The sequence below is a fragment of the Azolla caroliniana genome, unplaced genomic scaffold (assembly GCF_043228905.1).
Source record: "Azolla caroliniana isolate FFs.n. ecotype wild unplaced genomic scaffold, voAzoCaro1.0.p SCAF_3, whole genome shotgun sequence".
NCBI lineage: Eukaryota > Viridiplantae > Streptophyta > Polypodiopsida > Salviniales > Salviniaceae > Azolla > Azolla caroliniana.
This window is the reverse complement of record NW_028230438.1, coordinates 25,546,943-25,568,259: the sequence shown is the minus strand read 5'-3', so window position 1 is coordinate 25,568,259 and position 21,317 is coordinate 25,546,943. Positions and strand designations below refer to the sequence as shown.

Below are 21,317 nucleotides of genomic sequence, written 5' to 3'. Positions count from 1 at the left end.
AAAACATGGGTATAAATGAAGTGAAAGAGACAATTAAGAGCAAGAAATTATGTGCAAAAGCATAGGCAGAAAGTGCTATCTTGATAAATCCTTTAAAGTTTATAGTTACAATTTACAAATAAGATGACGGTGGAGTGCTAGTGAATACTTTATGGCTTGTAGCACATAGGTTGAAAATACATTTGCCTTGTGTACAATATGTCATACTTTGAAGCACAACATGAAAGCATTATGGTTGACAAATCAACACCTACAAAGATCAATAGTAACATTGCTAACATTCTAAATTTCACAGTAATAGTGTGATAGTAAAGCTTGTACCATGCAATTGAAGATTGTGATTTCACATCTCTAGCCATGTGCTTGGTAAGGCATTTATGATAAAAACTCATGATATCTTCAAGGTGATATCATGTACACTACCACACGCTCTTGTCTACGCCCTCCTCAAGTGTGGCAAGAGTTAATAAAAAAGCAAAGTTGTGCCACACTTGAGGAGGGCGTAGACAAGAGCACGTGAGTTAATAAAAAAGTTCATAGCTGACTCGTGTGATATGGGATTTTCATGTTCAAACATGCGAATCAAAGCTAACGACGCTAGCTATGATAAGCACTAAAGTGAATCATTTCAAATCTCATATGGTTGATGTTTACTAGTTACAGAAATTTGACGGTGAGGGCCCCAACCGTGGCCGTAAGAACCTAATGGTAAAGGCAAAATTTAATAAAGACAATGGGTTTGATAAATTGGAAATCGAGGATAGTAAGCTCTGGGACACATTGTCATTTCAAAGACTAAGGAGTTCAACAACGTAAAGGGGACTACCTATCCCCCTTTTACATGGCATCTCAAATGAAGAGGATATGTGGAATAATGCTCGGCCACAACCGAGTCTTTGATCTCTTTCTTGAGAATTACAATCATAGAAATGGGAATGTGGAGATAGATGCACGTATACACAAAACACTGAAAGAGAGTACACAATATGTTTACGTGGAAAAACCCTAATAGGGGAAAAAACCACGGGAGCCCACAAACTCCAAACTATCACTATGTAAAGATTACAGTAATAAGTCACAGAGGCAACGACCTCATGCTCTCAATCTTCGCCAACAGGCGGTTACAACAGAGATTGTTCAAGGTCTCTCTCTCTCTCTCTCTCTCTCTCTCTCTCTCTCTCTCTCTCTTTGTCTCTCTCTATTACGCTCTGTACAGTAGTTACACCAAAAAAATAAATAATAATCACCATTCTGTTTGCCCTAGGTCATATTTATACTAATATGACTTTCAAGCTATTTACAAATATAGCCACAATGGGCTAACATAAACATATTTACATATATGTCCCTTCATCCGGTGAGAGGTTCTCACCGGGCCTGCGTCATCCGGTTCTCACCGGGTCTTCCGTTGCCGGGTACTCATATCCCATCCGAAGGAACCGAAATCCTAACAACCTCCCCCTTCACTCCGGCATGGGATGCCTCATCAATCTGATCCTCTTCCTGCATGCATCTAGCTTGTCGGGTGTCAGCACTTTGGTCAGCATATCCGACCCATTCTCCTCCATGCGGATCTTCATCAACGCGAACTCTCGATCTTCAACTCGCTCCCGGATCCAGTGGTACCTGCGTTGGATGTGCTTTGTCCTGGAATGATATGCAACTTTCTTTGCAAGGTGGATGACACTCTCACTATCGCAGTAGAACCAGTATTCCTCTTGCTAGATTCCTAGCTCTCTGGTGAAGTCCTTCATCCACAGTATTTCCTTGCCGGCTTCCACAACTGCCATGTACTCCGCTTCCGTTGTCGACAATGCAACGGTCTTCTGCAGCCTCGACTGCCATGATACAACTCCCCCTGCATAAGTCATTACATATCCGAATGTAGATCGGATGGTATCCGCATCAGCTGACATATCCGAATTTGTGAATCCATCAAGTTGGGGAGTACCGGAGCCAAACTGGAGGCACATACTCGAAGTGCCTTTTAGATACCGAAGTATCCACTTGACCGCGTTCCAATGTTCTCTATCGGGATTGGTCATGAACCGGCTCACCACTCCGATTGCATATCCAATATCCAGTCGGGTATACACCATTACGTACATCAAGATCCCGAGGGCAGAGGCATATGGTATCTTCATCATATCCGTCTTCTCCGCCTTTGTCCTCGGGCTTTGCTTTCTGGATAGCTTGCAGTTTGCTAGAAGTGTCGATCCGACCGGTTTCGAATCCGACATGTTGAACCACTGAAGCACCTTCGTCACGTACTTTTCCTGTGACAGCCACAATAGCTTCTTCGACCGGTCCCGGATGATATGCATCCCCAGTATCTGTCTTGATGGACCCAAGTCTTTCATTGAGAAGGTCTGGTTCAAAGCCTTCTTCAACATCCGTATCTTGACTTGGTCTCGTCCGAAGATCAACATGTCGTTCACGTACAGGAGGAGTATCAGGAAGTCTCCACCTTCGAACTTCTTCACAAATATGTAGTGATCGGCTTGCATCTTGTGGTACCCTTCATCGGTCATGAAGGGGTCGAACTTCCAGTACCATTGCCGGGGAGCATGCTTCAAACCGCAGAGGCTCTTCTTCAGCCGGCATACCAGGTGCTCCTTCCCTTTCTCCACAAATCCCTCCGGTTGCTGCATGTAGATCTCCTCTTCGAGGTCACCGTGAAGGAATGTCGTCTTCACGTCTAGCTGCTCTACCTCAAGGTCCATGCTTGCTGCTATACTCAGCACCGTCCGGATGGAGGTCATCTTTACTATCGGGGCAAATATCTCGTCGAAGTCCATGCCCTTCTTCTGCTTGAACCCCTTCACCACGATCCTGGCTTTGTATCTCGGGGGGTTGCCGGCATCTCCCGGTTTCAACTTGTACACCCACTTGTTTCGGAGTGCCCGCTTTCCTTTCGGCAACTCCACCAATTCGTACATATGGTTCTCATGCAGGGAATCCATCTCCTCCTTCATGGCACTTAACCACTTGCGGTTATGGGTGTCCTCCCTCGCTTCTTCGAAGCTCCCGGGCTCCTCCTCATCGGTTAGCAACACGTGCTCTGGATCCGGAAATCTCTGGGGGGCCTTCTCTCTCTAAGAGGATATCACCGACTTCGGTTATCGGTAACCGACTCCTGTGTCTGTTCTTCATCCGAATCCGTTTCAGGATCATGGCCGGTTCTGGTTCCAGCTTCCTCTTCTTCTTCTTCTGCCGGTTCGGTATCCTCACCGTAACCGGCCGATTCTTCGAGTGTCAACCGGCTCTTAGATAGGTAGGTTCGAATATCATCGAATCAATCCTTACTGGTCGACTCAGAGTTCATTATCTTCTTCTCTGATTCCCAGTTGGAAAGGGTCTTGTCCTCCATGAAGATAATATCTCGACTCCGGAGCACCTTCTTGTCGAAGGGGTCCCACACTTAGTAACCAAACTCATCATCGCCGTATCCGAGGAATATGCAAGGCCGAGACTTTGGATCCAACTTTGCTCTCCGATCCTTTGCCACATGCACGTAAGCGAGACACCCGAACACCTTAAGATGCCAGTAAGACACTTCCTTACCGGTCCACACTCTCTACGGCGTGTTCCGTCCAAGGGTACTGAGGGTGATTTGTTTATCACGTACGTCGTTGTCGTCAACGCCTCAGCCCAAAACGTCTTGGGTAACTTGGCATGTGCTAGCATACTCCATACCCTCTCCATTATGGTCTGATTCATCCTCTTGGCCAACCCATTGAGTTCCAGCGTCTTCGACACGGTAAATTCGAGTCGGATTCCCTTCGAGCGGTAGTACTCCTCGAACTGCCCCCGGTATTCTCCTCCGTTATCTGCTTGAACCACCTTCAGCTTCCGGCCGGTTTCTCTTTCCACTCTTGCGTGGAGCCCCTTGAAGACAGATACCACTTGATCCTTCGTCTTCAGCAACGAGACACACAGCTTCCGACTGTGGTCATTTATGAACGTCACAAAGTACTGCGATCAGGCATGTGACTTCGTGTCCACTTGACACACATCGGTATGCATCAACTCTAGTGGTGCATTCTGTCTCATCGGTGGTCTTGATCGGAAGAAGGTTCTGTTTTGCTTGCCGGCCAAGCAATCAGTGCACTTCTCAAGTTGCACGTCCTTCACCGGAATGAGGTTGTCTTCGGCAATCCTCTTCATCCCCTTCTCATTCATGTGACACAGTCTTTTGTGCCACAGCTCACCGGCTGTGTTGGATGCTATGTTCACTTTTGACGGGAACTGCACGCTCCCTATATGCAACGCTCGGCCACAACCGAGCTTAGAATCATACACAGAAAACGGGAAATAAATGCACGACACGAAGAAGAGAAGAGTACGCATGATGTTTACGTGGAAAACCCGAACTAAGGGAAAAAACCACGGCAGCCCACAGGCTGCAAACTATCACTATGTTAGAATGTACAACAGTGGGTTCATGGAGGCAATGACCTCGTGCTCACGATCCTCGCCGCAGGCGGCGGTTACAACAGAGGCAACAACCTCTTTCTCTCTCTCTCTCTCTCTCTGTACACAGTTACGCGCTCTCTCCTTTCTTGCACCAACAAAAAGTTTGCCCTAAACCACAACTAAAAGTTTGCCCTAAGTCATATTTATACTAATATGACTTTTTGGCTATTTACAAATATAGCCATGATGGACTCTCAGAAACATATTTACAAATATGTCTCTTCATCCGGTGAGCACTTCTCACCGGGTTTGAACCATCCGGCTCTCCGTAGCCGGGTACTCCTCATCCGATGAGCACTTCTCACTGGGTCTGCACCATCCGGCTCTCCGTAGCCGGGTACTCCTCATCTGGTTCTCACCGGGTCTGCACCATCTGACTCTCCGTAGCCGGGTGCTCCTCATCCGGTTCTCACCGGGTCTGCACCATCCGGCTCTCCGTAGCCGGGTACTCCTCATCTCCCCCTTCACTCCGGCATGGGGTGTCTTACTAGTCCGATCCTCTTCCGACATGCATCCAGCTTGTCGGGTATCAGCACTTTGGTCGGCATATCTGACCCGTTCTCGGCCGTGTGGATCTTCGTCAGTGCGAACTCCTGGTCATCTACTCTTTCCCGGATCCAGTGATATCTTCGTTGGATATGCTTCGTCCGGGAATGGTAGGCCGCATTCTTAGCAAGATGGATGGCACTTTGACTGTCGCAATAGAGCCGGTATTCATCTTGCCGGATACCGAGCTCTCCGATGAAGTCCTTCATCCATAAGATTTCCTTGCCGGCTTCCACAGCTGCCATGTACTCTGCCTCCGTGGTTGACAATGCAACCGTCTTCTGCAGTCTTGACTACCACGAAACAGCTCCCCCTGCATATGTCATTACATACCCGGATGTAGACCGGCTGGTATCCACATCAGCCGACATGTCCGAATCGGTAAAACCGTCGAGTTGAGGTTTTCCGGAGCCGAATCGGAGACACATATTTGAGGTGCCCTTCAAGTACCAGAGTATCCATTTGACCACGCTCCAGTGCTCCTTGCCGAGATTGCTCATAAACTGACTCACCACTCCGACTGCGTATCCTATATCCGGTCGGGTACACACCATTGCGTACATCAAGCTCCCGACGGCAGAGGCATATGGAATCTTCATCATATCCGCCTTCTCTGCTTTCGTCTTCGGGCTTTGCTTGCCGGATAACCTGCAGTTTGCCGGAAGTGTCGATCCGACCGGTTTCACATCTGACATGTTGAACCGGTGAAGCACCTTTGTCACGTACTTCTCTTGTGACAGCCATAATTGCTTCTTTGACCGGTCCCGAATGATGTGCATCCCTAGCATCTGTCTTGTCAGACCCAAGTCTTTCATTGAGAAGGTCCGGTTGAGAGCCTTCTTCAGCATCCATATTTTGACTTGGTCCCGTTCGACGATCAACATGTCATCCACGTACAGAAGGAGTATCAGGAAGTCGCCTCCTTCGAACTTCTTCACAAACACGCAGTGATCGGCCTACGTCTTGTGGTACCCTTGATCGGTCATGAAGGAATCGAACTTCCAGTACCATTGTCGGGGAGCCTGCTTTAGTCCGTACAAGCTCTTCTTCAGCCGGCATACCAGGTGCTCCTTCCCTTTCTCCACAAATCCCTCCGGTTGCTGCATGTAGATCTCCTCTTTGAGGTCACCGTGAAGGAATGTCGTCTTCACGTCTAGCTGCTCTACCTCGAGGTCCATGCTTGCCGCTATACTCAGCACCATCCGGATGGAGGTCATCTTTACTACCGGGGCAAATATCTCGTCGAAGTCCACGTCCTTCTTCTGCTGGAACCCCTTCACCACGATCCTGGCTTTGTATCTCGGGGGGTTGCCAGCATCTCCCGGTTTCAACTTGTACACCCACTTGTTTCGGAGTGCCCGCTTTCCTTTCGGCAACTCCACCAATTCGTACGTATGGTTCTCATGCAGGGAATCCATCTCATCATGCATGGCACTTAACCATTTACGGTTGTGGGTGTCATCCTTCGCTTCTTCGAAGCTTTCCGGCTCCCCCTCATCGGTCAGCAGCACATGCTCTGCATCCGGAAATCTCTGGGGGGCCCTTCTCTCTCTGAGAGGATATCTCCGTCTTCGGGCTTCGGTAACCGGCTCCTCCATTTGCTCTTCATCCGAATCCGATTCGGGGTCTTGGTCGGTTCCGGATTCGGCTTCCTCTACTTCTTCTTCAGCCTGTTCAGTATCCTCACCGTAACCGGCTGGTTCCTCGAGTGCTAATCGGTCTCTTGCCGGTTGGGTTTGTTCATCGTAGAGTCGATCCTTACCGGTCGACTCAGAGTTCATTATCTTCTTCTCCGACTCCCAGTCGGCGAGCGTCTTGTCCTCCATGAAGATAATATCTCGACTCCGGAATACCTTCTTGTCGACCAGGTCCCACACTCGGTAGCCGAACTCATCGTCACCGTAACCGAGGAATATGCATGGCCGGGTCTTTGGATCTAACTTTCCTCTTCGTTCCTTAACTACATGAACGTACGCGAGACACCCGAACACCTTTAGATGCCGGTAGGATACTTCCTTACCGGTCCACACTCTCTGTGGCGTGTCTCCGTCCAAGGGTACTGAGGGTGATCTATTTATCACATATGTCGTCGTCGACAGTGCCTCATCCCAAAACTTCTTGGGTAGTTTTGCATGCACTAGCATACTCCGGATCCTCTCCATTATGGTCCGGTTCATCCTCTCGGCCAGTCCGTTTAGTTCCGGCGTCTTCGGCACGGTAAATTCGAGTCGGATTCCCTTCGAGCGGTAGTACTCCTCGAACTGCCCCCGGTATTCTCCTCCGTTATCTGCTCGAACCGCCTTCAGCTTCCGGCCGGTTTCTCTTTCCATTCTCGCGTGGAGCTGTTTGAAGACGGATAGCACCTGATCCTTCGCGTGGAGCTGTGGTCATCTATGAATGTCACGAAGAGGATATGCGGAATAATGCTCGGCCACAACCGAGTCTTCGATCTCTTTCTTGAGAATTACAATCATAGAAATTGGAATGTGGAGATAGATGGACGTATACACAAAACACTGAAAGAGAGTACATAGTATGTTTACGTGGAAAAACCCTAATAGGGGAAAAAACCACGGGAGCCCACAAACTCCAAACTATCACTATGTAAAGATTACAGTAATAAGTCACAGAGGCAACGACCTCATGCTCTCAATCTTCGCCAACAAGCAGTTACAATAGAGACAGTTCAAGGTCTCTCTCTCTCTCTCTCTCTCTCTCTCTCAGTGTGTTACGCTCTGTACAGTAGTTACACCAAAAAAAAAAAAAAAAATCACCATTCTGTTTGCCCTAGGTCATATTTATACCAATATGACTTTCGGGCTATTTACAAATATAGCCACAATGGGCTAACAGAAACATATTTACATATATGTCCCTTCATCCGGTGAGAGGTTCTCACCGGGCCTGTGTCATCCGGTTCTCACCGGGTCTTCCGTTGTCGGGTACTCATATCCCATCCGGAGGGACCGAAATGCTAACATCAAAGACGTTGCTAAGATGTTTTGAGGATTCAAATTTATAGTTGTCTAGAACTATGTGTGACGGTGCTTAGGAAAAAGAGTAGGTTCTTAAATCTAAGTTCATTGATTTTGGTTTGCTATTACAAGAATGCACTTTTTCGAAAACAAGGGAGTATGTTACACGAGTAGTCTTAATGACCAATGGTAAAGGCTAAAATTAAATGGCTTGTACAACAATATAAGTGGTTGAGTTGATTCTCCTCTTACTTGGGACAACCCATAACAAGCTAAGATGTGTGGTGATGTAGGAGCCTAAGGAGATCAATTATATAAGGGGATGAGCTACGCCCTTTGAAATGAAATCTTAGAGACAAAATCGGGACTTTGTCAGCGACATATATCCTTTGTATCGTGAATATATCATTAGATGACATTTGACATATAATACAAGGCCATATTTGGTGGCATGGGGATAGTTATAGGATTCTATATTCGTCTCCTTGCCTTTGCTTTGGGGTCGTTAAGCATCCTTAATCCATTCCTTTTGTTTAGTTTATTGTCATTAGTCTTAAACAAATTATTGTGCTTGATTCAAATAGTACAGGTCTCCCAATCAATGTCTCCAAGATAGATATCAAGTTTCTTCTCAAAGAGCTGGATTGACATGGAAATATTATGTCTACGAGAAGCGAAGGCTTCCCATAATGTTAGTTTCTCCTAAAATTCGACACTTAACAAGGGCTAGTTTCCTCGCTCAAAATAATAAAGCATTGTAATCATAATAGGAAGTGTCTTAAAATTTTGATCGCATTGCTTGGATAAACTTGAACGAGAAGAAAAAGTTGAAACAATGCCATGTTATTGAGAATAACAAGCATCATAAGGAGAGTATTCAGAATCCTCATTAGATTGCATGTGTGTCCATCGAAAGATTGAAGTCTAGAGTTCAAGCTATTAAGTCTCGGCTCTCGATTAGATTGCATTTGCGTTTAATAAGATAGGTAACACTAATATTGAGCATATGCAATTAAGAATACAACGATCTTGATTAGAAGTAAAAAGAAAAATTTAATTAATACTAATGCTGAGCATATGCAATTAAGAATATAGCGATCTTGATTCTCGATTAGAAGTAAAAAGGAAATTTTGATTAATACTAATACTGAACATTTTCAATTAAGAATATAGTGAGCTTGATTCTTGATTAGAGGTAAAGAAAAATTTAATTAATGCTAATAGCGAGCATATGCAATTAAGAATATGATTATCTTGATCAGAACTTAGAAAGTAAAGAAAATCAAATATATTATTTCTACCCTTCCCTTATCAGAATCGAAATCGCAGAGAGTTTTCTCCTGATCTATATCAGTCATCATCATCATCATCATCATCATCATCATGCAGCTTCTTCTGATTCTTCCGCCTCCATCTTTTCTGAAGATTTCTTCTTTCCTTCACCCCAGAAACATCAACAGCAACCATGACACCAAAGCTTTCCGACTTCGTAAATTCAACCTCACCGTAAACTTCCAATCCGTTTCTTCTTTGCCAAACGTGAGGTTTGACACGCCGAACGTGCTGGTGGCAAAAGCACAGATCAATATTTCTTCCTGTGGTGTCATAAAAGAAGAGGATGAAGAAAATGTTGCTCCAGAGAGGTGCCAAAAGACCAGTGTGATTGAAGATGATGATCAAGAGCAGGTTGTTGTTCGAGGGAAACCCAAAACCATTCGAGAAATCTGTAAGGACATGCTTCCAGAGCTTTTTCTGCAGAGGTACATGGTCATCTTCTCCTTGTTTCTTTTCAGTTAAAATAAAATGATTATTTTCCTCTCTATTTTGAACTCTTTGTACATAATATTTTCTTTGTTTTATTTTAAAGTTACATATCTCAAGCGATTGTTTTTTGCTGTTTCGTTTTTAATCATTACCGTGTTTCTTTAAGCCAAAATCAATCAGTGTGCTTTATTTTCTGTGAGCTCAAATGACGTGAGTATTTTCACAATCTTATTTGCAGTGAGGTGAAGTGATTATCTTCACAAAGTTGGAAGTGACTATTTTCACAATGTTGTTCATCATAGTTTCCTTATTTAAGTTAAATATAAACCGATCATTTTCACAATTTTTTCCTTGTTTCTCTATGTTAAATTCCAAACAATTATTTCAATTCATTTTTTAAGTTTCTGCAAAGTCCTATCATCCTTTCATTGTTTCTTCGAGTTAAACTCGAGCTGATGTTTCAACTTTAGCGAAACCCTATATGTAGGTCCATCATCTTTACTTGTTTCTCAAAGTTAATGAACATTATTTTCATTTTCACCAAGCATCTTTTCCGGTGTTGGGTTTCTTGTTTTCTTCAAGTTAAATACCAACTTTTTTTGGTCTATTTTTGCAAAGAAAAATCATTTTTCTCTTCTAAGTATCAAGCAATTATTTTTCACTTTCGCAAAGCTCCATCAGTTTTTTCTTGGTTCTCTAGGTTAAATATCACGGGATCATTTTCACCGTCACAAAATTATTTTTCCCTTTTGAAAAACCGGTGGCAGCTTTTGCTTGTTTCGCCAAGTTGGTTTGAAATGATTAATTTCAATGTTAACATATTTTTATGCCTACTTTTTGGCATTTCTGTAGGGCGGAGCAGTTAGGGTTTGTATATTCTACTGAAGCACAAGCTGAAGCTTTGCCAGTCTTGCTATCCGGCAGAGATTGTTTACTGCATTCTCAGGTAGATTTCAACCTTTACGTATGGTTTATAGAGATTGTGTTGCATTTTGAGGGAAATGAATGATGCATAATATGGATCATAGGATTGCGTAAATTGCTTATATGCAAAGTTTTTAGATTGTTAAATGCAAGAGATATAAGATATATGCTTTGATAAATTGGTATGATGCATACACCATTGCATTTTGTAGAATATGTCCTGCAACCCATATGAAAAACAAAAGATCAAGATACTGTGGGTGTGAATGAAGGTTGGATGGATTGCTCTGAAAGATACTTCAAGGATGAGTATGACAAAACGTTAAGGCTTTAAACTGGTATTTTTCCAGTATTATGCATAGGGAACATAGAAAAATGTAAGAAGAGATCAAATTGTGAAAATCCTTTTTTTGTGTGCAACATCCAAAGTGCACTGGGCCACTGTGATTTTCCATGCCGCCCCTCTTAAGGCAATGTGACCGTCATTCTTGCTGATTTAAATCACTCCTTCATGTTTTTAACTGCAGACAGGATCTGGAAAGACACTTTGCTATCTTCTTGCCATATTAGCAAAACTTAATCCTACAAGAGCTGCAGTTCAAGCCCTTGTGGTAGTTCCTACCAGAGAATTGGGAATGCAGGTCTAGATTCAAGACTTTGAATTTTCGTTATCAACTGTTCTAAATAACATTCTAATGGGAAGCTATTTATTCTACAGGTGGTAAAAGAGGCGCGAAAATTAGGCAAAATTCTGGATATGCAAAACATTGATAAACCTGGTGGTGGTGGGAGCTTCGATGTTATGGCCCTACTTGATGGTGGATCGCTAACTAGACAAAAGATCTGGCTTAAGGTACTTGTATGTTAGACTTTTTTAACATAGGTCTCCAAAATTCAAAAATGCCTCAGCATCACTATAACTTGTTACATTAAATAAGAGAAACAAAAAGTGTGAAAAAAACTTCTTATGATGTGTGAGGGGTGCTCATAGGACCCTAGTGGTAGAGATGTCTGGAGAAATTAGATGTGTGTTCTAGTATTCAAGTAGCCATGTGTTAATGCTCGCTGTTTGTTTGTGATTTATGATACTCTTAGAGAATATCTTCGATTCATCTTCTTTGTCCTCTGCAAAGGCATAGTACATCGATACGAATTCCTGACTATATTTATTCTTTGTATTATTGTATCACACTATAATCTAAGAACATTTCTTTGGACCCATGAATATTCTTATGCCGATGTCTCCTTATTACTAATATAACCCTATGTTGAGATATACTATGTGTAAAGAGATTTCAAAAAGAGTTTTAGTATTGCAACTATGAGAGGGGCTATCAACATAGTCTTTCTTCTATAGAGTGATTGTTGGAGCTACTGCCACAAACTTATGTGTTGGTTGTTTTATCAGGGGAAAGCATTCTAGTTTACACAGTACGACCCACACACTTGTTTGCTGACCCTCTATAAGGTGGTTGTTTCCATGATCAGTTCTTGGCTGAAGCCACATCTCCCAGATCTTATTAATGGTTCTCAGATTGGTTTTGTCTATATTTTCTGGCCGTTGCAGGAATGAAGATAGAGAAATGCATAAGAATGAAATTTTCTCAGTTTCAGGTTTTTCAATATCCAAAGCAATGCAACCTCAACTATATATAAATATCTCTCCTTCTTTTCACACCCACACCCACATCTCTGAATTACCAAAATAATCCTCTAGAATTTCTTCCTTTTAACTTCTAGCATATTCCCAAAATACTCCTCTAAGGTAACAAGGTTGGAATGTTAGAAAGAAGTATTTGGGAATCGAAAAATTAAAAGGGACTCTTCGGGTATAATTGGGAATTTTGTAACAATTAGGGGTATTTTGCTACATTGCCCTATATATATGAAGCTCCAATATAATATCCTGAATGAATGAGAAAGAGAGAGTGTTAAATAAAAGAGAGTCCACCAGGTCTATGAGATGATTGTACAACATATTCATCACTATAAAAAGTATGTCTAGTTCAATATCAGACAAGATCACATTAGTCTCCTCTAGCTCCATCTCCTTTACATTTTAAAAGTTAGCCTATATTCAAATATACAACAGAAAGAAGGAAAGAAAATATTGACATCTTTTAAGAGGCCAAAATGGCCTATAAGGTCAAACAGGTCTATGAGATGATTGTACAATATATTCATCACTATAAAAAGTATGTCTAGTTCAATATCATACAAGATCACATTAGTCTCCTCTAGCTCCATCTCCTTTACATTTTAAAAGTTAGCCTATATTCGAATATACAACAGAAAGAAGGAAAGAAGATATTGACATCTTTTAAGAGGCCAAAATGGCCTATAAGATCAAACAGGAGATTACATCGTAAAATTTTGTCTCATCTCTGAGCACAGCAAACCAAACTAAACGTAACTAAGTAAAAAAGTAAATAGAAATAGAATGAAGGCATGACAAAAGAATATTGTCATCTATAAATGTAAGATTCTGAAGTCAGATATATTTACTTTTTGTCTTTGAAGCAAGGGAAGCACTTTCAATGGTGGGAGATAATGACCTTTTTCTATCTATGACAGGGGTGGTGAGATTGTGATCCACGAGGCCACGGCCTACATGCACGACAAATTGCTATTACCCCATCTATTGTAACCCCTTTGCTCTGTCCTGGTTGGGGCACATTTATGTAGCTCTTGATTGACTTGTAGCATGAGTAGGAGCAATGGGGCTAAACAAAGTTGTGATTGTTCTTTGTTGACGAGCTTTTGTGGCTGTGTCGTCCTTCAACTTCTCCCTGTGTCTCTTGAATTCTAACAAGAAAAGCCCAAGCACTGTTGGTCCTCATATTTCATTGTGTTGCGTAGTGGGCCAAAGCCTTGCTCCTCTGATTTCATAAAAAGACTGTACAATGACAAACATAGTGCTCTTCAAGGTCTACTCTCTAACAACACAATTGGCAAAGTCATTCTTCTACAGAGAGAGAGAGAATAAAATAGAACTTTTATCGTCCATGATGGGGCCAAACCAATGTATCATCTTGTCTGTGATTCCTGCCTAAGAAGGGGGTTACTACTCCATTGTAGAGAGAGATAGATGGATAGATAGATACTATTATCATCGTCGGAGGTCAAATATGAGCTATGAGACCAAAAATATTACATTTCATGTGATACATGTAAAAGTGACTAATGACTCTCGATGTTCAAGAACTTCACATCACAACATAGTCGTGCCTCCACTCAACTCACATCCCCCACAAGGGTTGAGAGAGAGAGAGAGAGAGAGAGAGTATGTGCATGCAGGCAGATCCACCAGGAGTAGTTATTGGGACTATAGCATGTGTATGCAAGATGATTGAACTGAAAAAACTGAAGGTGAACGCTGTGAACACCATTGTTATTGATGAGGTAATATATTGTAGAAGATAATCAATTAGCATTTCACTGCTTTCACAGGATTTCCCTTTTTGTTGTCCTGTCAGCTACTTAATTATCATGATTTCAATGTGCAGAATTGAAAGTGCAAGTCCTTTCCCACTCCTTTCAGGTTGATGCCATGTTTGGACAAACACAGCATATTGCACTTTTACGAAAACTTTTGACCTCGTGTACTCTAGCTCGAAATCGTCAGACTATTTTTGCAAGTGCGACCATTCCACAACACAACCAATTTATTCAGAAGTGTATTGCTGAGAAATGGGTAAAGGTAAGTAAATTTATTGCTGGCAGTGGAGTTCACAGTGCTATTAAGATAAATATGGATGTTGGACCTTAGGATCAGACTTGGAATGATTGATCCCTTCTGTATAATATTGCCATGATTACTTTTTATAAACAGGTAGAATGGTCTCTAGACAAAGAGCTATATGTTATTAATACTCCTGCATTTTGTAACATGGCAATGAAATTATAATGTTTTCTGGAATGCTATTTCTTATTTATGAAACTAAGTTTTTCGAAGTAAAACATTACAAACTTTATGGAGTGTTTAATGAGATTTTTTTAGTGTAAAGGTTTTTCTCTAATTTGAAGAAAGATGGAACTTACATATGACCTGTTTTGTGATTCCCTAAGCTTCCAGTAAAAAATGAAAAATCAATTTCAGCTATGATAATTATCATGTGTACAGTAACAATGCAAATTGGATGAAAAATGAAAAGCACTAACAACAATTAATAATTATTCGTTTTTTTGTATACAGGAAAATTTTATCCATGTCCAAGTTAATCATACAAACAAAATGCCATGGAATCTTATCCATCGTCATGTGGTATTGTATTATTCTCAACAATTTAATTTTCCAAATGCACCATTACATTTAGTCTCGTTTGTTGCTGTCTGATGGAGAGAGTGCTTCAAATTGTTTAATTATAAATCTTGTCTAATTCTTTTATGTTATCCAAATCCACGTAGAAAGTGGCTGTACCTTTACATCAAGTGAATATTCTAATATCGGTTCTTCTGAAATAGATATGCGAGAGGGACGAGAAGCTCAAGATACTGAACACAATGTTACGAGCAGACAAGCCCAATGCAGCTATCATATTTGTTAATGAGCAGGTAAAACCTTTTTGGGATATTATCTCCTGAAATCCTGAGAACTATTTCTCAAATTCTATTAGTAGATGCAATCCTGTTTTGCCTCATCTTTATGGATCCTGAGAACACTTACATTTGATCAAAGTTTCCAAACAGTAGATAGAATATTCATTGCATGACAGACTTCTATTCGCCAAATACTTAAACTACTTCGAAGGCTTTTAATAATCCAATATGGATTCAACTCTTTTTTTTCCCACGATTTGTGGGAGAAGATGGGGAAATGGTACATTGTGGGGTTCAAACTTTTGTCAGTCTAAAGAGGGTGTCTCCCTTCCATCCAACATAGTACATTCCCCCTCTCTTATGCGTTTTCCTCCCTTTTCTGCATATTTCTGATTCCTTATACTGGTTGAAATTTTATCCCTAAATATTTTGTTTTCTATCTTTAGTCATTGGTATGAAAATGGTAAGTCTGGACTCTGGATAGTGTTTCATTAAGTTGAAATCTAAAGCTGTTATGTCTGGATGTAATATGATATTTTGTTGTGGTTTAATCTCATAATTAAAATGCATAGATTTAACTATAAGATATTTCCACATATTTCACATTCTGTAATTTTACTCCCATATTTCATCATTTCTGTGGTTGTCTATTAAATGTAGAAGTGTTTTCTCTTTCGCAAACACTGCATTTATTTACCATATTCCCAATACCAAGTCTCATGGCAGCATTGCTGTTATTATACCTCTGGCCTGGGGTCCTAATAGAACTGCCTATCTGGCATTGTTGTGATTTTAGCCTTCGCGATCTTCCTCACTACCAAATAAAACATCATGAGTTGCCAATAATTGCTTTGTGCCCTGCTCAATTATTGTGGTATCACAAATGTAAGATTATTGCCCTCTATGAATGTATACCCTATGATAATTAATGTCAAAATTTTATTTCAGATTTTACTTGCATTTATGTTGCTTAGAGTTTATTTTATAACAAAAATCATGAATTTCAGATGATATTGGTATTTTTCTTGTTCTTTGCAGTCGTGGAAATCCAAAAGAAAAGGTACAGTACCATCTACCATCTTGATTGCTGAAATGCTGTCATCAACTCATCGTGATGATGGTGATTTTAGCCCATGCAAGTCACTGGTTCTTGATGAAGATTCAAATGTCAATGCACGATCATGCATTTTAGATGTGAGTGTCATTATTTCTATACTTTCATGCAAATGAAGTTGAGAAGAAATATATTTTATCCTAAATAATCAATGTGATATTGGCATGCCGGAATGTTGTGCCTTCCCTACAGTGCACCAAAATGTTGTATATGTTCTTCCATATGTCTCGACTATCGTCACAAAGAATCAAGAATCTTGTGTAGCGTCCGCCTTCACATGGTTTCACTTGTTGAAAAAAATGTTAATGTCTGCTCAATTTAACCCTCATCAGGCTATGTCATCATCATGCAAGATACACCGCTAGTCTCTTTTATATCTTTTATCCTTCATGTCTTGTTACATATTATCTCTTAAATATATATACATTTCAGGAAGATATTCTCTATTCATATGACAACAGGAAAAGTTGACTTTATTTTGTTCATGATACAGGAATTTCCAAGTGAAAATCACATTCTTATTGCAACTGATCTAGCAAGTAGAGGTTTAGACATACCCGAGGTTAGCCATGTTTACAACTTTGATATTCCTCCAGCAGCAACTACATACATTCACCGGGGTGGAAGAACAGCACGAAAGCCTTTGGATTCTAGTTATGATAGTTTAGTAACAACCTTTCTTACAAAGGAAGAGTTATTTGTCTACCAAAGGTACCAAAATGAAATAAAATTTCCAAGCACCCAAATTGACATTGATAAGTTAATGCAAATTGGAGCTTAGTATATATAAAAAATGTGACCACTGATTTTAAAGACACTTTCCAATGATATGGGAGGATCTACAAAACTATCTGCGATTGATTTGAGTGATCTAAGAAATTATATATGTAACATATATGCAGTCTTTCACCAAACACTGTTCTCGAAAAACTGTCTCTGGAACTTGGTGTGACTTGGTCATTTCTTCATGAGTTACTAGGAAATTGTGTTGGAAGGAATGTTATATGACATAGTTCGTAAGTATTGATATAGATCCAATATCTTCTTACTTGGTAATTTCTTCATGAGTTATTAGGATTTTTTTTTGAAAGGAATGTAATATGCCATAGTTTGTAAGCATTGAAATAGATCCAATGATATGGGAGTATCTACAAAACTGTCTAAGATTGATTCGAAAAGAAATTATATATGTAACATATATGCAGTCTTTCACTAAACAGGGTTCTTGAAAAACTATCTCTGGAACTTGGTGTGACTTGGTCATTTCTTCACGAGTTACTAGAAATTTGTGTTAAAAGGAATGTGTATGACATAGTTTGTAAGTATTAAAATAGATCCAATATCTAAGTCGCCCTTTTCCAACCAGGATAACGCTGAAACCTAAGTTGGATTTTTTCCACCAACATAACCTTAAAAAGATAATTTCCTAAACACTTTATTTTGAAACAGTTTATATGTTTGATCTGTGCCAGCACTGTATATTACAACAATTTATTATGTTAACAAGATGTTCCAAAACATTTTGCTCACAAACTGGGCAGATAAATTTGCTTTAACATAATGCATCAAATGGATTGTTGACAATTATCTCATCAGATGTTCATCTTTCCACAGCATTTTGCTGGTTGTTTGTCCCAGCATGTGATAGAAGTCAAATTCGTTTTCAACACAGATGCATGTATTTTTTAGTTAAGAGGATTTAAACCTGATTCATAGCCTATTAGTACATATAGTTACCATCAAGCCTTTCTTTAAAATATCACAAGCAATATATGTACAATTCTCACTAAATAAAGTGATGGTCTGTTTGACTTGGGAATGTATGTAGCAAAACCAAAATGAAAGTCATTTTGCAGATTTCCTTTGAACATCATACAAAGCACATAAAGCACCTCTGCCACCAACGAGTTAAACTGCAAAAGTGTTTCAATGGCCAAAAAATACATACACCTCTCAAAATTGCTAACCTAAACTCCTTGAGCCCATATATATATATATATATACAAGTGCCAGAGAAAGAGACAACTTTCAAATCTATCAAGACATCCATGTAAAGCTTTGAGTGCACTGGTGTTATCAAATGACCTTGGAGTTCAATCTGGATATTCCAACTGAAGGCCATGATCTTGTACTGCAAGGCGGAACAGCTTCACTCGTTTCCAATGCAGTGTACCCCGTCTATAATATTTCACTTTTGTTATGCCTTGCCTTTGGCATTCCATTGCTACCTCTCTACCGAGTTTCTGGGCAGAATCCTGGAAACATTATCCTTAATGTCAGGTAAAGGTCTCTTACATTCTATATCATTTCATATAGTGGGCATGATTCCCATGAGAAATGCACAACGAAAGCAACATTACAGAGTTCTAGAATCGCAATCTAATGAAAGAGTTAGAACCTTTTAAGATGGGATTACTCTTATCGCTTCCTACAAAGTTTTAAAATGCGTATAATGCTCCTGATAGGATTATTGTCACGAGCCATTCTCACCGTCTATATTTAAATGTTTGAAACAAAAACAATGCAACGAGAATATTCTCCAACTAATAGAAGTACTAATGAAAGTAGAAGAGAAAACAATGAGACAGAGCCATACTAAGATAGGAGAATAGGATTCAGATTCGTTGTTGGTCGAAGAAACTAAGAGTTGTGAAGTGCATGCTGATAAAAGAGTGGCCTTCTTAGAGTCGTCGATGACTTGGGCATAGAGATGCTTGTCTGAACAAAACACCAAAAGCCGTGGCTTCTCACTAGTCCCCGTGAGCTAGAAATAGAAAGAAAAAGAAAGGAGATAAATTTTCCAAGAAGCCACCCATTTTATCATCATCCACAAGCAAAACACAATATAGATTGAAAAAATAACGTTTCTAGACCTCATCTATGAGATGGTCTCATCTAAGGTCCTTGCATATACTAATAGAACATGAAATATTTTAAAACCATGCCTTCCATTACTTAAATCCCTGTTCTTTTTAAAATATAGCGTTCATGCCAGGATTAATACATAAGCAAAGCAAGTTTAACCCTGGCATTTGAGATAGGCTTAAGTCTTCTAAGATCCACACATCTGCTTATGCATCATTGAGATGGCCCATAGAGTAGCAAATAAAATATAAGACGGTAGAATATATATGCACCATTTATGTATGAGACAGTCTCATTCCAATGTGCCCTAATATGCCTGCATAGTGAAAAAAATATCTATACAAAGGATCTTTCTACCTCTCTATGTATAAGTGTATCATTCCAACGTACCCTAACATGTCCTACATGTGTTATATATATATATACCAACAATGGTTTGCTTGTTGCTGCTCCCACCTTGATCTAGTGTGTATCTACCCATCTATTTACATATCAAATTATCTATCTATTAGTTCTACATTCCACTATAACATAATGTGTTCTCCATAAAGAGAGAAACCTACCTTTTTTCGAGCTCGCAGATTGAGCACTTTGTGGCTCTCTGTGCGGGGCACTCGCTTCTTGCCTGCACCTGCTTCGATCCTCAGTAGTCGTGATGGCGGCAACATTACTTGAGAAGCTCCTGCATCATTATCATCATAGTACCGGCATTAGTGCAAATTCATCATCATCGTATGGACATTGTACCATCATCACTCATAGTCATCATCCTTCATTGTTTCTGTTTTCATCTTCATCATATTATCAACATCATCACCGCCACATTATTATCATGTCATCGCATCATACCATCGCCTAATCCTTGTCATGAGTATACTATCGATCCAATCCACACAGAGAGAGAAGAATCTTAAAGAGAGAGAGAGGGGAATCTTACCTCTTGTAACAGGGGCCAAGATTTGGAGAGATGCCCATGATGAGAAATGGGCAATGGACGCGACATCACGATGAAGCATAACTTGTTCTTGTTTGGAGAGAAGAGACAGACAGACTGCAATACAGATAGAGACAGAGAGAAGAAATGCTAAAATTATGAAAATGGGCCCCATCTTTGTTTTAAGGAATTCCCAAAATACCCCCCACCCCAAAGTTTAGAGGGCCTTGCCAATGTAAGTCAAGTCATTAACAAACCCTAGACCATGTAAACACTTGGTAATGGGTTGTTCGGAGACACCGCTAAACTTAGCACCTCCTTGTTTAACATCGGACCCTAGTGATCATCTCTCGTTGATTAAGAGATTTGGTATTAGGCTGCCATTGTTTGTACTCACTGCCTCCATGTCACCTTGGCTTAATTATGTGTAATTATGTGGTTACATACTCCTTGCTTATCGTCATGTGTTTGTTTTTCAGCTGTGATCGAGCATTGTGGTTCCTAATTGAGTTTATGATCACTCTTAAGTGTTCATTACTCTATCGTTACTTATTTGAAAAGGTTGTTTTGGGCGATTAACTACTTCGCTTATGTAGTGAGTTTGCATCAACAACCACTAATCCCTGTATTTCATGAGTCTAGGTAGTGTGACTATCCCTCCTTGAAGGTTCAAACTTTCATAGTTGGTCATCTCCTAATTGATTCAATTGACTAGTCAAATTGGAAGACTCTCGTCTAGAATAAGCAAGCACATTGAATTCCATTTCCTTAAATCCATTATGGTCGTAAATGTCAGAGATATATTCTAATGTATGCAGGAAAATCAGGAAATTAATAAGAAAATCATGACATGGAGAGAGAAAGAAAGCTGCCGATCCACCCAAGCGAATGGATAAAGAAGAAGTTGAGCCTTAAGCAATGTCCCATAAGCATCATTATGGGCTTCGAGTTGTACTTGGTATTGGCACACGCTCACCACAAGAGTCTTCTCATCACAATATCTCAATCTTGATGTTGTCAAATGATGCCCTAATGAGGTTAATTGGGCCTCGTAGTGCCTAAGCCAAGCCCCCCTGCCAAGTTCACACTTGACATTAAGGGTTATCTCAATCCTTGGGATTAAAAGTAATAATCCCTTCATTACATTATTGATTAACCCTCCGACTCTCATCCTCTTGTG

General features: G+C 40.5%; 2 protein-coding genes across 2 annotated transcripts; one reads left to right on the top strand and one right to left on the bottom strand.

Annotated features, from left to right (window-relative positions):
• The first annotated feature begins 9,281 nt into the window (after positions 1-9,281).
• Positions 9,282-17,273, top strand: LOC147866861 (P-loop containing nucleoside triphosphate hydrolases superfamily protein). Its single transcript, XM_087317370.1, has 10 exons — positions 9,282-9,757; positions 10,614-10,707; positions 11,213-11,326; positions 11,404-11,538; positions 13,983-14,087; positions 14,227-14,385; positions 14,881-14,949; positions 15,150-15,239; positions 16,263-16,418; positions 16,832-17,273. The coding sequence occupies exons 1-10, from the start codon at positions 9,381-9,383 to the stop codon at positions 17,117-17,119; spliced, it is 1,587 nt and encodes a 528-aa protein (XP_087173496.1). The 5' UTR covers positions 9,282-9,380; the 3' UTR covers positions 17,120-17,273.
• Positions 17,274-18,163: 890 nt separating this feature from the next.
• Positions 18,164-20,259, bottom strand: LOC147866860 (uncharacterized). The gene is made up of 4 exons (XM_087317369.1): positions 20,141-20,259; positions 19,767-19,885; positions 18,935-19,102; positions 18,164-18,593 (listed from the first exon to the last, which is right to left on the bottom strand). Exons 1-4 carry the CDS (start codon positions 20,217-20,219, stop codon positions 18,432-18,434), a joined length of 528 nt encoding a protein of 175 aa, XP_087173495.1. The 5' UTR covers positions 20,220-20,259; the 3' UTR covers positions 18,164-18,431.
• Positions 20,260-21,317: the final 1,058 nt, after the last annotated feature.

Coding starts and splice junctions, on each gene's coding strand:
- LOC147866861 (XM_087317370.1), top strand. CDS start 9,381: ATGCAGCTTCTTCTGATTCTTCCGCCTCCATCTTTTCTGAAGATTTCT. Junction 14,386..14,880: donor TTGCTGAGAAATGGGTAAAG/GTAAGTAAATTT, acceptor TTTTGTATACAG/GAAAATTTTATCCATGTCCA. Junction 14,950..15,149: donor ATCTTATCCATCGTCATGTG/GTATTGTATTAT, acceptor CTTCTGAAATAG/ATATGCGAGAGGGACGAGAA.
- LOC147866860 (XM_087317369.1), bottom strand. CDS start 20,219: ATGCTTCATCGTGATGTCGCGTCCATTGCCCATTTCTCATCATGGGCA. Junction 19,103..19,766: donor ATCTGCGAGCTCGAAAAAAG/GTAGGTTTCTCT, acceptor TTCTATTTCTAG/CTCACGGGGACTAGTGAGAA. Junction 18,594..18,934: donor AATCCTATTCTCCTATCTTA/GTATGGCTCTGT, acceptor TAATGTTTCCAG/GATTCTGCCCAGAAACTCGG.